General features: G+C 34.8%; 1 protein-coding gene across 1 annotated transcript in view; it reads left to right on the forward strand.

Moving 5' to 3' along the window:
• The first annotated feature begins 2,577 nt into the window (after positions 1-2,577).
• LOC116159757 overlaps positions 2,578-17,688 on the forward strand; it is a 66,814-nt gene continuing 51,703 nt past the window's right edge. Inside the window, exon 1 of the mRNA XM_031472831.1 lies at positions 2,578-2,788. Coding sequence (XP_031328691.1) covers positions 2,731-2,788 — 58 coding nt within the window. The 5' untranslated portion in view covers positions 2,578-2,730. The remainder of the gene's footprint in view (positions 2,789-17,688) is intronic.

Consider the following 17,688-nt stretch of genomic DNA (forward strand, 5'->3'; position numbering starts at 1 on the left):
CTTTTTCTTATTAATTTTGGTGCGTAGAATCCAAAACAATTCGTACTTTTTCGATCAGACTTCTCAATCAAAAGATAGACTAAAAACTAATTTTAAAGGAAAATTCAAAAGGTTGTAACTTTTGAACTAGTAGCCCAATCTTGGAACTTTTTGAAATTATGGATTCTACAGGCCACATTCTATAAGAAAATGTTTTTTCCCGGTCTATCTGAGTCAATTTTTTTTGCGGGCCTCAAGAAAAGGCCTCCCCTTAAATTTGTATATAACAATAGAAATATAAAAAAAGCTAACCCCATACAAAGTATAAATTGATTTTTTAAGTAGTATTAAGCCTTTTATCTAGTAAACTATTTTAAATTTTTAATGTATTTGTGTGACAAGTATTTGAATACTTTTCCAAGTATTCGAGTACTTTTTATAGTATTCGAATACCTTTGATAGTATTAGAATACTTTTGAAAGTATTCGAATACATTCTAAAGTATTTGAATACTTATTTTTTAAAGAATTTGAATACTTTTCAATGTATCAGTATCTAGTATTCGCTTGTGCTAGACGTAAAAGTATTTAGTATTCAAATACCTTTGATTTGTGTAAAGTATTTACTATTTAGTATTAAAATACTTTTTGAAAGTATTCTGCCCAGCTCTGAATAAACTACAGTAAAATATTAAAAAATTGGACGCATTCCAACAGGAAAATGGTCATAATCAGCAAACGAAACAGGAAATATTACGCCTGATAGTTGTTTGAGGGTCTTTTACACAATTTTTAGTCGGGGCTAAAATCTGTGAAAAGCTTTCCGTTTCCATGCAAAAAGTATTTCATGTAACACTTGAGTTAAAACCGATATCCCCCTATTTCAACCCCGCTGAATCCGAAAATTTCGTTTCTCAACTCAAAATTCCAACCGGAAGTGAGTTATTCGAAATGGCGTCCAAAATAGCTTAAATTAACAGTTTTTTGTATAAAGGGAAGTAAATGGAAAATTTGTACAGCTATTGTAGTATGACAAGACCCGACTATTTACTTCTTCCCCCCTTTCTGTCTATTATTAATCTTCTTATATTGTAATTAAATTGGGGGTGGTTCTAGTTATGACATTAATATGCCTCAGCTGCTCATCGGCTAATAATAATCCTCTTTTGGCCTCTTAAGGAAGGATAAAGGGATAAAAATTAAGTCAATAATCTTTATTAAAATTTGAGAAATATCTCGAGATTGAACTCGGCTCGCTCTTGTGTAATTACAATGACCCGTCTCATTCAAATATTAGCAGAATAAAAAACTAAAATAAAATAAAATAAAATAAAATAAAATAAAATAAAATGAAACAAAATAAAATAAAAACGTGCATTAAACATCTACAAAAACTATAAAAATCATGATTTCATATAAAACAGCTCGGGCTGTATATAGAAAACTTATGCTAGAATGCTGAAGAAAATCTTGGGGGGACATCAACCATAACGTCAGATTCTTCAATAACATTATAACATCTTGAATCAATTAAACAGTTGGGGTATTAGGGGTAATTTAAGTCAGCACCGTGGACTATCTGCACATCTTCCTATATTCCTAGTAAAATGTTGTTGATTATTTTTATCTCAATAGGAATCTTTCATAAATAGCTACCAGGGACATAAATGAATCGTTTTCAATCTTTTCCGATGTGTATTTTCGGTACGAGCGATCGCAAACCGTTCCGATAGATCCCACAAACATTTTTTTAATTAAAATAAATCCCCCTAACAAACATTAGAGCATCGCGTTTCGACAAAATTTCATTTTCATCTGGGTGTTACTAAAGGTATTTAAGATAACGGCAGTGACAAAGCGTAGGGACATATAAAGCAAATCTGTCCCCGCCACCCTAAAGTGTAAGCTTCATACCCGGATAATCTTATTTGCAGTTTCCTTTCTAATTTTTCCACTTATCATATCACGTACCTACGTCTAGTGAGAATGTAATTTAATTTTCCGTAACTGTACGGGACGTGATCGTATAAAAGTCCTTTAAGTTTATAGTTTATTTTAATGAAAACGGCCAATTGTCGAGGATCGAGGTGGGAACCGAATTACATCGAATTTTCAAGTTTGTCAAACTAATTTAGCATCAATTCTCCCTTGTATTACCTTTGTTAAGGATTGTCCCAATTGCCTTCGAGGGGCGGACCATTACAACTTTATCTCGGTGCCCTTTCCCGACGTAATAAAATTTAACCGTGATTAATCGTTTTGCGCGCAGGAAAAAAAAATTGAAACATTTCCCTCTTTGCGTGTTGATTTAAGCGCAAATTTAAATTTTCGATTCGGAAAATGGAAAGCGAAAGAGTCGAGGGCGCGATAGGGCACGCTCGCCTAAATGAAAGGCTTTTGTAGGTTTTTAAAGTTTAATTTAATTTGCGCGTTGTAAGTTTGAGTCGACATACCCGTTGTGTTTTAATAGGAAAAAGGGCCACCAGTACAGGTAATTTGAAGTGATTTTGGTGGTAAGTGGGGGTGGTGTTGCCATTGCGTCTGTCGGGATAACGGCGAACACAGCTTCAAACAGGATTCAGTTTCGCGTCATCTTCTGATAAGAGCGACGCTTTTTGGGGGCGTCCAAAACTTTTCGAACGTAACTGTGAGCTTTTGCGAACTTATCGTTAATGATGCGCGATTTATCTCAAGATTTCAGTATCTCATTTGACGCAGTTAATGTGCTTACAAGTTTAATGCTGATGTAGATATGGAAATTTTTCGTACCCTGGGATTTATTCTGTTGTTGGACATTGTGTTCATTAATGGTTCGTTTTTCACATTTTTAATTTTAAAAACGCGTACACGTTGCGGCAAACCATAACTTTTCTTCTTCTGAAATATTGTTGTTAGTGTTATTGCCTGTGTATATATTTCGAAAGGGGTTGCGTAGTAGATATATAGAATGATTAATATTGTTTTCGGGGCCCAATATATACTCAAATAAATTCCCATTTATCTCACTTAAACAACGGTTTGCACTCGCGTGTGTGCGCTTTTCTGTAGCGTTATAACTTTCTAACAAATATTGATTTCGCCTCATTTATATAAATTTTCCAATTTTCCAAACAGACACCAAAATCCAATTTTAAAACCTTAGTGTAATCTACGAGCTTTTCTCTCTTTAGAAAATTGCAAAGTTGGAGGAAGCATTTTTTTTCGATATATTTGGTGGTTACGTGGTAAACCATAACGGATATTACAAATTTGATGTCAAGCGGATTTTTTAGGGATGAATTCCATTTTTTAAATTATTGTATTTTTATACTGCATCAAGGGTAAAAATACGCCTGAAAAATGTTTGGCTCACTGACGCAAAGCATTGGTCAGCAGTAACGTATACATTACCAGTTGAGGCAATCATTAGAGAGTGAAGTCAGCGAGAGGGTTAATTATCTAATTAACGGACAAGTCGATACTTGTTTGAAATAACAACATTACTGACATCTGCAACTAAGTGGTAATTTATTTATTACTTACATTATGAAATTAGATCGTGAAACGGGCTCCATTTTCTTCCAACATACACTAAAATACTTGTAGTTCAGGCGTCAGAGATATTTTTGTTGAAAAAATTCCTAGGGAAGATTTTTTTTCGTCAATTGCTTCGTTTTATTTTCATGAACAACCCCATAATTTCTTCCAAAAATTAGGCCTGGAAATATATTTTTTTTCAGCTTGACCAAAAAAATGGGTCCATTTCGTGTTTTATTGCAAAATAACTCAATAAATATCGTTTTTACGTAAAAATACTCGCGTATGAAAATAAAGAGAAGAAAATTTTCAACAATTTTTTTTGTAGATCCCATAAATCCGCGACTAGCTGCTAATAACGGTGTCATAACCACCGATGCGCTCTCGCATGCACTCTCCTTACGGATCCTATTTTAATCTCGGGCTCAGGATAAAATGTATGTTGTAAAGGATTGGGTATTTTACTAAATTAGGAATTTTTGGAAATATCCAGCGATGTTTCACGTGCCGGGAAAGGAGGGTAGTTTATCAGAACTTTCGCACCCCGGGCGGTAACTAAGGTACAAACCTCTGGAAGCACAAGATACCAAGAGAATTTATCGTCAGTGTAGCTAATTTAGAACGACAAGGGGAATAAAGAAGGAAGAGGGAAATATGTATTTACACTTAATTTATTACTAAAAAACAGAAAATTTTATTTTCTAAAACCTCGCCCCTCCTTTGTTATTTTTTTTAAGTAGTGGCTCAATTAGCGCCACCGCCACGCGTAATGCCTTCAATTTCGACACCTTATTAAAAATTTATAATCCAGCGATGACAATCAGAGTAATATTTTATAAATAACCTGTTAAGAACCGTAAAAAACCGAAAAGAACCCAAAAAAGTAATATGGGTTCCGGTTCTCAATACGTTTCTATTTCTGAAGGAATAACGGTTTCGGTTCCGTTTTCGGTCCAGAAAAAAATACCGGTTTCGGTCCGGTTTTCGGTCCAGAAAAAAATACCGGTTTCGGTCCGGTTTTCGGTTCTTTTTCGGTCCGGTCCGGGTCCCTGTTAAGAAGTAATCGAGATGGGATTGACGGGAACGTGGTAAAGATTAGAACTTTAGAAAAACTTAAAGAAGCCTTGACAAACTTTTGTCAATAAATTTCAGAAGTTTGAATTATACATTCCGGATCAAGATCGAAACAACATGATTGCCTTATTACGAGATTTCTAAAGACTTCTAACACAAAATTACCCATATTGAATTCATATTGAAATCATTAATAGAATTAGAAATAAACTATAGGTGCGGTCAATTTGACAGGGGTCATTGAAGCTTTGCCAATAGTATTCGCTTTAAAGGAATTATATTACATATTACCTATATGGGTAAAAATTTATTCTGTATTTAGACATTTGTCCTTTGACTCATATTTTCAATGAAAATTCAAAACTTTCAGCTATGACTTCGTCTAAGTTTTTTTGTTCATACAAAACAAGTTGTAAATCAGCATATGCATGATTAAAGCGCATTTTTGGTAATACAGATCAGTATTTTATTAGCAAAGTTTAAAATTATCGATCTCACGAGTAATTTTGGCTGCGTTAAATAATTCATTTTATTTAGTTTCAATTGACGGTACGTCTATATTTTGTCAAACAAATCACAAAGTAAATAATTAAGTTTTTATACTGGTAGCGCTATCTAACGGTAAAATTATAGCACCTTCGAAAACCATATCGAAATTATTTTCTTAAATTATCGATCTCACAAGTAATCTAACTCAAAATAGACTAGAGCCTGCACATCTACACTATAGCAGAAAGCTTTTAGTGGAAATTTGAAGTCTCTAGCTATTGTAGTTGCTGAGATCTCACCCGGACAGCCGGCCAGCCGGCCATAACGAATATAGTAGCGTATCTTTTTTAAAAAATGCGCTAAAAATAACGTATTTCCGGGTCAAAATTTTGGAAGAAATTTTTATGGGGTCGTTTGTAATGTTAAAAAGATGCAATACCGAAATTTGTCGCAATTGTTGCGTTGGGAAGCACCCCTTAAGTAAGGTAGGAATCATAAATTTAATTTAATTTCTTCCGCGTACATCCGACATGTCAAAGGTTTCAAACTAACTTTTAGTACGGACGTACCCGAAGAAGTAATATTAACAAGGGGTTCCACAGGGGGTCAATATCGGACCCGTTATTGTTTTCAATCTACATCAATGACGTGCCTTTCTATCTGCCAAATAATAGATATTAAGTGTGTACTGTATGCTAATGACGCTACTCTAATCTCGACCGACGACCACTACACCGTAGACCGTACCCATAGGGGTATAAACACCACCGCCAATAATTTGTGGGATGTTCACTAGATACATATTTGAACTATATAATGATCATGGCAATACAATTTCAAGAAAAATTAGTACAGTCATTTTTGTTTTACGAAGGTTAACATCGCTGCTTATTACTCAATAATTCACAATATACTAAGTTATGCTATTCTGGTCTGGAGACACAGCCCTTCGGCGAAAAAAATGTTTAAACAATGTAGGGCCATGCGAGTAATAACGGGAATGCACTATCAAGACGATTGCTACCAGTGTTTTGTTGATCTTAGTATTCTGGCACCTTTATTTATCTACATTTTAAAAGCACTCAGCTATGCTAAGAAGAACTTGCACAAATTCTGCATCCAGTCAAACTTCCACACATACGAAACGAAAAAAAATGAAAAACTAGCGCATTTTCCATGATCATTGATTAGTATTTCCCGAAAGGTCATGTAACGGACTATTTATGTGTACCTACCAAGGAAAATAAGTTATGGCGTAAATATTCTAATAAATAAAAACTTATCATAGCGCAATCTGCGTATGCGCACACCTGATGTTTAAAATATGCGATATGTTTCCCTTTACTATATAGAAGCAAGCATCTGTGGTTAAAATAAAAATATCTCAGTAAATAAGAAAGATTATTTTGATTTTTACATTATCATATACCTATGCTTGTCTTTTCTAGAAGTATCTGTCTTATAGAAAATTTAAACAGAGAGAAAATACTTACTGAGGGAAAGCAATGTAGAATTAGAAATTATTGTTCTATTCTTGATAAAGCTAAGAGGGTAAAGAAATTAAATGGGTTGAACATAAGCAAAAAATGTGTTCAAAGAATAGAACTATAACAAAGGGCTTCCAAACGTTACAAATAGAAAATATATGAGTCTTACTCAAAACCAAAACTTAAATTCAAAAGTACTTGACAAAACGGGATCAACTCGTACTTAGAAAATACTTACAGTATTAATTGATTAACACAAATAAAAACCAGTAAACCAATATCTTGACAGAACAGCTTCCTAGCGCAAAGCAAATATTAAAACAATAGTATATTGAAAGACAAGTGTTACAATGCGACCTATTGTAATACGACTATCTTGTGGCACGAGTGGCGACGCGAAGCGTAGCCACGAGTGTCCGCAAGATAGGAGTATTACAATAAAGCATTGTAACACGCGTTTTTCATACTATTTTTTCTATTTCGGTGCTTTAATTTAATTAAAAAAATCATTATCAGAAACTATAGGGAACATTAGAACTAACATGTTTTATGTTGGGAACACTTTTTATGCCGTTAAGTTTTAGGTTGGCAGCGTAGTAAGACTGACATTTTGAAGTTCAAACATGGAAGTACCCAACGAAGTACCTACCTGTACTAACTAGTAACTGCCAACTTAAGATATGAGTTACCAAAAAAACACGACTATAATCACTGTCTACAAAATCATCATTGTGACACCGAAATAGAAAAAAACTGTTTTTGTGTCTTACATCCTTTATGCCTAATATGCCTACACTGCCAAAAGCAATAATAATTTGTTGTATGTGCCGTTTTATTACTAAACAGTAAATTGTTCAAATTCCCATATAATTTTGAACACTTGAATGGCCGACCGCGTGGTTACACCTCTCTTTTTTTTTTAATTTTTACGTATGTTTGTCTATTGGTTTTATTTTTTTTTTTATTTTAATGTCGCAAGCCAACATATAATTAATAATTGTAATTCCTAATTAGAATTAATTTAGTTTTGTTGAAAAAAATATTTTAGTTTTTTTATTATTTATTTTATATTCTCGCACATCGCCCGTGATAGTATTACAAGCATGTTACGCCGCTTGTTATTCAGAAAGTTTAAATTATATTTAATTTGAACTTCCGAAGGAGACTGGACGTTAATTCTTTTTTGATCGCCCGTTATAAAGCCACTGTAACAGAAACTACAGTGACCGTACAAAGACAGTGTGACCATAATGCTCTACGTCGGCCATGTTTTTTGATTAAACTGATTAGTTTAACCGAATTAGTAGATTTTGCTATGGTTACAATAATGCAAGATGCCTTGGTTTCCAGGTTAATTTCTACCTATCCGGTGTATTTGACGAAAACATGGGGGACCTCCCAAACCCAATAGAAAATAACACCACCGTATGACCACACTGCTGTCTCTATTGAATCACTGCAACAGGACCCATATCTGCATGACCTATAGCGGAAAAATAAAGAACTAAGGAATAAAAACTCTAGCCACAAATCTAACTACAATGGGAACTTACAAGAGAAATCCACAGATAGAATAACGGTTCCTAAATTTTAAATATTGATTTGTAAAAAAGTCACAATGTATCTAATGATAAAAAATGTGATAAATTGTTACAATTTGAAAATGGAGAAAAGAAAAAGTTTCAGTATCCAGGAGAACTCTATCGCCATAGATAAAAGTTTAAAAGCTAGAACAAGAAAAATAGAAGAAAAGCTTTTACTACAAAAACAAAGTTATTAGGCTTGAAGGGCTCTATGGAAATGAATGTATTGGTAAACTGACTTTTAGAAATATTTTCAAAGAAGAGAGGAAAATTTTAGGCCCAAACCAATATAGATTTCGACACTGACAAGCACGTTCTAAATTGAAATTAATTATATTCCTACTAAAATAAATGTTAAAGGTAAAAGGTATAAAATATCTTCCGCCGGAAGCTACGTATCAAGAAATTAAATTACAGAATCGGCCGGCATTTGAAAATGAATGCAGGAAATGTTTTAAAACTCAAAGGTTGAATTAAGCATGATCACATGACACACTATTCGCTCTAATTCGTAATTTTGACATATGAAGTATGGTAATTTTTCAGGGGAAAGCGATGAAATGATAAACTGAAGAACTGGTATATTCTAATTCTAAACAGTGTAATGCAACTGGAGATGGGGACATTATAGAAGACCATCAAACACAACTTATCAGGACTTTATTCTTTAATTGTTTCCGAGAACGAGAGAAACGGATCCCAAATGTGGAAACCACAAAATTAATTGTTGTGGTTTTGGCCAATTTACTAACCATTAAAAGGCCAATTTAAGTTTCGTTTGGAAAACGTGAAATATCGGATATTAGTTATACACTTTCGGGTAAAAAGTCTGGGGAAAGGCAGACGGATTAAGCTCTTCACTTTTCCATTTTGATAAAAATAAACAAAATGGACTAGAATGAATAAAGAATTATAAACTTCAACATATCACGTACTTTATATGGTGGAGTTAACATTCTCCTGAAACTATTTGGAATATTAGATGTATTATTTTGGAGATAATGAAAGTGGATGCCTTATTTACAAATACGTGAGGGGCATGCGAGTAGGAGGCCTTAAAATTTCTCTTTCCGAAAAAAACAGTCTGTTATATTATGTAGGTAGGTTATAATGGAAGAATAACATAGTCCCTACGTGAAATTGAATTTTCATAAAAGCGAGAATGTGAGTATGAAAAATACCTACCCTCGCAAATTGTATGTGCATATAAATCATTAAAATCTGATGTATGTAAGAGTAATAATTTCTCTTCATATACGCTTATAGTTACATATTTATTTTCAAAATGCACATCACAGTCCTTATTTTTTCGAACTTTCAATCATAGCTTTCTGACTAGGAGAAGCGTTAGTTTTCCAGATCTTTATTTTTGATTTGTCTATGAGTCTATCCTAATGTATTGTCGGAGATGTTCCCATTAGTTGTCCGTTTCTTGTATTGCTTGCATGCTTGATGATACTGGAACGTTCCGCCCTTTTGTCATTAATTATCCGGTACCTCTTTCTCTAATACTCTAATTGTAAGTGCTAGGTCGTACCTAATTTAGCTAACTAATCCTACGAATAGGCCAGTGGAAAAAGGAAAGGACCTTTACGTAATTTCACTAAGATATGATCCATTTTCCCACGTGCGACACAAATAACTATCCCAAAATTGCCTCTCCGCTAAAAAGCGGTAGTTAATATTTATTAACTTTAAAGTAGCGACCCAGAAGTAGGTAACAGGCGTCGCGGATAATCCTTCGAGGAACTAGTGAATTAAATATTGCATTGGAGATTTCTAAAACGAATTTTACTTTATCCTCCCGCGTTTACAGGATACGGAGAGGTTCTTTTTCGGCGGAAAATGGAACTTTCACTTATAAAAAAAAATATTATCGAAAAAGTAGCTTTTCATGTTTACAGCGAGCTATAAAATTTTAAAGTGTTATTATACTTTCCCAGTAGTGACGGGGAGAAATTCAAGTTTCGTTCTTGAGTTTAATAATGGTAACATTTTAGATTGCGGGGTTGTTATGTGTACCGATAAAGCTCCGTTAAAGGGTACCAATGTGTTGTAACGGTTTGAAGTGCGCGTTTTATTGCGTTTAGTGGTTGAGATGTAATCATTCGAAGCTGAATGTAAGGAGTTGTTCAAAAATAGCCGAAAGCGAGTTTCTTATGAAAGTGTCCCTTTCAGATTTAAATAAATTCCCCTTAAGCTTAAGATTTCATTAATAAGTGAAGCTATGATTGATTGTAGTAAGAACAGAGACACCTCCCCTGTAACGGGCTTCGGTACATTTACAAGGGTCGGAGACCTCCCTTGCATAAAACCCCTACGGCAGTGGCAAAAATTTTAATATGACAATTTTAGCTTTAATCGAGCCAAAGGGAATGGCATCGCTGCAATTTTTCAATTAATAAACCAAAAATCAGCTTTGAAAAATTGCAATTATGCAAAAATAAAATTCTCACACATAAACAATACGTGCTAGCTCTTTGAAAATGCACGCGCTTTTCATTGTTAGAGAATTTAGTGCAAAAGATTAAAAGAAAAAATATACAATGTGTCCCTACTGTTATTTTTGCAACGTGTTTTAATTTTAGTAACTTTCCTTTGTCATATTGTTACTATCCTACCCCACAATATTAATAAATTGTCGTTTGGTATTTAATGTTTATTCTCAAATAGCCTCGAATACATACCACCCTCACCGGTTCAATACCTCATAAACACTAACTCTAATCATTCCATCTCCCAAGGTCCGCGCATTGCTCCATTCTGACTCACACCCCCATCCGCCCGAACTGTGAATCACTATCCTGGGGCACATCCTTTCCTTTTTCCGCTCTCCTTGAAGTACAACTTCGTCTCCCCGTCTCTCTAGTTCTTTAAAGGAACTTTTCCCATAAGTTGCTATTAACTTGTGTGATTTGTTGACATGTTTCGTGAGGTTGAAACAGTCGAAGTTTTGTGTCATTTACGTCTTCTTCTGGATAATTGGCTTCAATTTGGTTTATTGACCGCGTTTCGGTTGTTTTTGTGGCCCGGCATATGACCGCTTGCTTCTAGTGTTAGTATTACATTTAATGGCGAAATGACCAATCCGTCCACAGCGACGACAAGTGACCTTGCGGGCAATACAACCTTCATCATAGCCGTTGTGCCCTTTTCGCTCACATCGAGTACATTCCTGTCCTTGATTTGAAATTCGCTGATGGGTATCTCTATTGACAGGTCTCGGTAACATCCCAGATGGCCGAGGCTGTCCCATAATTTGCGATTAGTTTACTATTTGCTCATAGATTACTAGTTTCCTGACAGAGTACCCGTTCTCCAGAAGTTTCCGCTTTAACTCGACTGGACAATTGATACCGCAGCGAAAGCTATTTTCAGTGCGGTTTTTATGAACGGTGAGTTTTAGTAAAACTGATTTTTATATTGACACGGGTGCAAGCATGAATATGACACAAAATAAGCATTGACTTACACGTAAAACTGAACATGAAATCAAAGAAAAAGTGGTAGCTAACCAGTCTAGGGCTGTTGTGGAGAACAACTACAACAAAATGGCTTTTGTGTATTTTTTGAAAGTTAAAAGTGGAGCTTTTATGGAATTCCAAAGAAATTCAAATAATGGTAGAGAAACAATGTTCAACGATAAAGGTCTTGAGATCAGATGGAGGGGGAGAATTGTTGCAGCAATATACTCGATCACGATAAGAGGTCGAGGAGGAGGGCTATGGAAATTAATTCCGTTCGTTGAGACCTTTCATTAGAGTACCATGAAGGATAAAACTAGTTCCACTCCCCCCCCCCTCCACTCCGTACTTTGATAACAGGACAGAAAGAAGGGCAGTAGTTTTTAGAAAACGGTTCCTTTCGTTGAGACCTTCAATTAGAATACAATGAGATAAAATTAATTTTAACCCTTGCTCCCCTCAGGCCCCGTCGTTCACTGATCTCAAAAAAGAGTCGCACGGGTACCCCCCCCCCCCCCCCCATTTTCTAAAGCTTAACTAGGCACCACTAAAGGCATGAGTATGCAAAATCTGAAACCAATTGATTGTCGTATGTAAAAGTTATGCACGTTTTACTTTCAAAAACAGCATCTCAGGATATAATTCGTGGGGGGGAGGGGCCCTTTTAGACAGCGAAATTTGATGGCCGTTTGGCACACCTTCCAGGTATAGGCAACCTACTGCAAAAAATTCCAGGACTCTAGAACCATTCCCCTAGAAGTAGTTCGGAACGGCAGAAGTGGGTCCGGACGGACGGACGGACAAAACGCAAACAATAGCACATTTTTTTAATTCTTAAAAAATGCGCTAAAAAAACGATAAATACGCGGCAACATTAATGCAGTTTTATTGGACTCGTTTACGCCCTCGTTATAGGATTTCTTCTCGTCAGCTCAGTTGGTTTCCTATAGGCCTTAGAATCCAGTGGTTGGCGGTTCAAATCCGTTCCATTAAAAAGAACATTTCAGGGTACTCAGGTCACGCGACTTTCAAGACATGAGGGTTCAAAGACGTTCACAAGAAGTTTAGGATGCAAAGAATTCAAGGATTCCAAGAAGTCTCCTCATTGAAGATTCCAAGATGGCGGGCCAGAACCCCTATTGTGCACTAACACTATTTGCACCCCTTCTCTGAAGTTTCAGCGTATGGTCGTACCCGATTAGGTCAAATGACGTCACAAGCAGTACACACCATCATTGTGTTCCACACGACCAGATCTGACCTTACTTCTAACACCTTATCTAAATTGAATAATTTAAAAACCGATAAAATTAAAACGAAAAACTACGCATCTAAGAAATTTCTAAGAGGGAAAAACAAACACTGAAATACAAATTCAAATAAAGCAAACCAAGTCTGTCCTTGTTCATAAATAACCCACAGCATTTGCATTTAAAAATTGAAACATTTTTCATATACCGGGTGTGCTGTTATTACTTTGGGGTTAAGACCGAAATAACCCGGCATGCCGTTGTTTACACAACAAAAATTTTATGAGCACCCATGAATTACTAATTTATTCAAATAATTTTCTTAATTTTACAAGTTCTGAGAAAAGGGTACAGGAATCACGATTCTAATTAATTAATAATCTTTCTCTATCAATTATCTTCTTTATCGTTCGTTTATTTATTTTGAGCCTGGCCTGTATAAAACACAAGCAACTAGCTAGTCTATAATGTACATAGGGGTGTATGAAACTTAAAAAAAAATTGCCACCAGTTGGAGACAGAAAGAAAATCACTTTTCGGAATAAACAATTAACAAGCCTACACATTAGGGGTTCATTGAATTACATTAATTAAAAATTGTATTCCCCGCCCCAAAACAAATCAACTACAATCATAGCACCTTATAAGAAGATAACAAAATGTGTTTAGGACGTTTTGGTTCTTGAGTTTGGGGGAACAACAGAGATTCAACACGTCAAGTGTATACTGAGATTTTGAGTATCGAATATGGTCCAGAAAATGTTACACGTAATCGCATTTCGCCATAAATCTGCTCATTCCCTATAAATGATCGCATCCCGTTTTACCCTAGCAGGTATCACAATACAACTCAAAGTTGCGTAACGCTGTACTCTCGAAATAGCTGAATGCATGATGCTGTAATTCGAATTTAGACGATCGACTGGCAATACATTATTATTGAATGGGATCAGTTAATTCCCTTAGAATGTGGATGAGCTTGATTTAAACGGAGGAGTAACAACGTATTTAAGTTTAAAGGGCCGTAATTGTACGGGCGTTTATGCATTTTGCGTTTGCTCTTACAAAAATTGAAAAAAGCTCAATAAATTCCAATCTACTTTTGTGATTACGTAATAAAATTCGATATCGGATCTATTTGCAACAAGAATTGTAGGGCTTTTTTGGATTATATATGCCGACTGCTCAAAGGCAATCAGGATAAATCTTCAATATAGTCAGCGGTTTTCAGGCTTAAGTGCGTCTATTTCTTTATTGGGATATTTTGCCGTCGTGCATAATGGAGTATTACGAATAAACGGATCGCATGTTTATTACAATTTAGTAATTGAATTCGTTTTAATTTATCGACGCCAAAAGTCACACTTTTCCCATTCATTTCCATTTTTCCGCTTCAGGATTATTTGCAAATGTATTTTAGCAGGGGAGCAGTTGGCTTTGCAATATTAAAATTTTAATTTTGGTCGAGGAAACGCTTGGGTTTCCTTTTGTGTTTATTGTCGCTGAAAGGTAGTTATTCAATTATATTAGGTAAGACCATTGAATAAAAATAGTGTTTTTATTCAATGGTAAGACCTCCATCTTTTGGACGATGACTTTAAAATTAAATAAATTTTCCAGACAAATTCACCCACGAAAAATCCTCTTGTGGACATTGACAAATTTGTATTTATTTATTATTGTCCCTCATGTTCTGGGCCCTCAACAGGCTTGCGCCCAATTACAGAGTTAGGAAACTGCAGGAAAACCTAATTCGAAGTAGCCGACAGAATGCCCTAAACCAAATTTTTTATTCAATATCGAAACTGATCTAAGGAAATTCCCATCTCTGCCATAGATGAAAAATATTGAAATTAATGAATATTATTATTATTAATATTGAAAACTGTAGGAATAGTTGCGGCGGAACGGTCTGAGAAAATGGTCATAATAGCGCTTTCCAACATGAGTACATGCGATAAAAAGGGTAAAAAAATTTAACCCCTTATAGAATTAAAAAATAGTCATAGGCAAAATTACTCATGAAAACTTCTTTTTCGTGGAACGCATCGAAATTCTTAAATAAATATTACATTTTTACCTTATTAAGAATTTTTGATTAATGAAATAATCATTTCCGTGATACTCGCTCCTGACAATTTTTCCCTACCAATATTTTCCTCCAGAAAAATTAATCTCTAACCATGTGGATAATATATGTGGCTCATCAGGCAAATTCACATTAGCATTGAGATTTTTATGGAGAACTACTTCATAGGTATTTAAATTATGCAGAATTTAATTTAAAGACTCAATTTTGGAATAATTTGTCCTGAAAATCTCGTCTTAGGAATATTCTTCTCCAGAAAATTACTCCTAACAGATTTCGATATAAATAAAATATCACAGGCAAATTGACTGACAAGAACTCCCTTTTTAAGTAGTTCATAGACATTATTTTTCTAAAATTTGCATTTTTAGCTCATGCGCAATCGTTAGATCAACACCCGAAGTCCTCGCAGAAAATTAAGTTCAATTAACCCCAAATAGAATTTAATATAAAGGAGAAATAGGTTACGCAAATTTACTCAAATGAACTCCTTCTTCGTGTACCGCATGGACATTAAAAAAACTTTGCATTTTTTTGTTATTCAAATTTTAGATCAATCAAAAAATCATCTCCCCTGAAAATTTTTCCTAGGGAATATTCTCCCACTAAAAAAAGCCAATATAAAAAAACTTGCATTTTTACTTTATGGAATTAAATATTCTAACCCATGAAAGCAACTCTCAACGAAATTTAATTAAGGGTAAATAGTCCAGGATCTTCACTCACCAGAACTCATCTTTGATGTAGTATGTGGATATCCCTAAAAAAAATTTGGGAATTTACACCGTATGCAGATGTTTAGTTCCATCCAATAATCACCATTGGAATACTCTCTTCCGAGAGCTTCCCCTCTGCTAGAAAATTAACCACTAACAGAGTTCAGGATCTCACGCAAATTTACTAACGAAAACCCTTTTTTGTACCATGTGTCCTATTTTGGCTGAGACTGTAGTGTACATTTTAAATATCAACAAAGATTATCGTCCTTCTCACGGCGTCCCCCAAGGCTCCGTGCTAGGACCAATATTGTTTGGTGTATATGCGTAGCTGTCTCTTTCACAAAACTGCCTTGTTACACCGACGATACACAATTATATCTGTCTTTTCTCCCGAGTGAAACTGATTATTATTATTATCTCGGCTGTTTTCAAAGATAAAGACTTTCGTGACCCTGTGCCACTTTTTTTGTGAAACGTTTAATACCATACCAGAATCAATAAGTACGTTTGTTTCTGAGCTACAGGGTGAAAAATGAAACCTTTGACTCTTTGTGAACATTTTAGATATTTTTACATAGAATCCAGCGGCGTAGTAAAATAGTTATTTGTACAACTAGAGAAGTTTTACACATAATTTTTTTCTGAAACTAAAATCAAAATTGAACAATTATGACACATGATACATAGCAATCTCGATACGTTTTTTTTGCAATTTTAAATGTTATCATTAAGATTAAGGCAGAAATTGTTTTTTATTTGAACTCACTATAGAGGAAAATCACATTTTCTTCACGCTTTTTAGAGAGGGAGGTAGTTGTTTCTGAAGTAGTTTCAGAAAAAATGTTTTGACCTGCACCGTTTCTGAGATTTGATCTAAAATTGGTATTACTTTTCCGCCCCCATTTATGGGTAGGTAAAGTATTGTTTTCATCACAGGTAAAAGTCCAAAATAGTGAAAGAACTTCTTATAAAATCCAATTGAACATCTATGTCAGTAATGGCTACATTGATTAGGTACTTCGTTCAATAAATGGAAAGTGCTGGGTCTCAACAGATGCTACCGCGCTGGAAAAGTTAAGCTTTATAGAAACTCACTTTTTAATTGCAACGCCCTGTAGATCATAATCATAATCAGTTTTTCGTATTTTTTCCCAAGTCTTTTCCTGATTACATTGATGTACTACAACCTATATTTTTTTATATAATTATATGTGATTATTTTTAGGGTATGTAATCAAAGCAACTGTCATGGTAACCCTGAATGTGGTGGCTTTCGGGAAAAGATTACCGATTCTTCTGGTGCTGGGGGGTATACCCACCGGTGCTACGTTCTCCTGAAATGTTTAAGAGGTTGGGCAACAAATCTATAAAAAATCTAAATGGCCCCCGGAGGTAGTTCTAAAACACAGACACCTTTTACGCTTTGAAGCTTGCTTGCGCGCTAGAAATTTGTCTAAGCTTTTGCCAGTGTTCTCTAAATCCTTTTCAGACCTTTTTCTAAAGCCTTAAGGAATCTTTCCAAATCAGGCGAAGGCTTATAAACATTTCCAAGAGTCTTGTGAATCCTTCCATGAGGATTAAAGGGTTTTACAAAGCAATAGAAATATTCCATGTGCTTCCTTATACGACCTCGACAGTAAGCTTTCCAGAGGCCTCATTTCTAGTTCCCTTTTACAGGTGGCTAGAGCTTTATCGGTTCTTACTAAACCTTTTTTCGTTCAATTATCTCTAGAAATAATTAAGATCTAAGAAGTCATGGAAAGGATCTAGATGACACTCTAAAAAGGACTTAAAGAAATGGAATGCATTTAAAAACTATGGGCATTAAGAAAAGTGTATAATCGAATCTTTAAACGTTACAAGTGCTTTAAAGGCCAATTGTATTATAGACGTGTTCCTTATAGTATTTTCTATTATACCAGCAATAAAATTTAAAAATAATGAAAAAAAGAAAAAGATAATACACCGTCAATTCAGTGGCTTTCTTTTTACCGATTACTTACCGTTATAGTGCTAATTTGCAAATTAGTAATAAACAG

The sequence above is a fragment of the Photinus pyralis genome, unplaced genomic scaffold (genome assembly GCF_008802855.1).
Source record: "Photinus pyralis isolate 1611_PpyrPB1 unplaced genomic scaffold, Ppyr1.3 Ppyr1.4_LG1, whole genome shotgun sequence".
Taxonomy (NCBI): Eukaryota; Metazoa; Arthropoda; class Insecta; order Coleoptera; family Lampyridae; genus Photinus; species Photinus pyralis.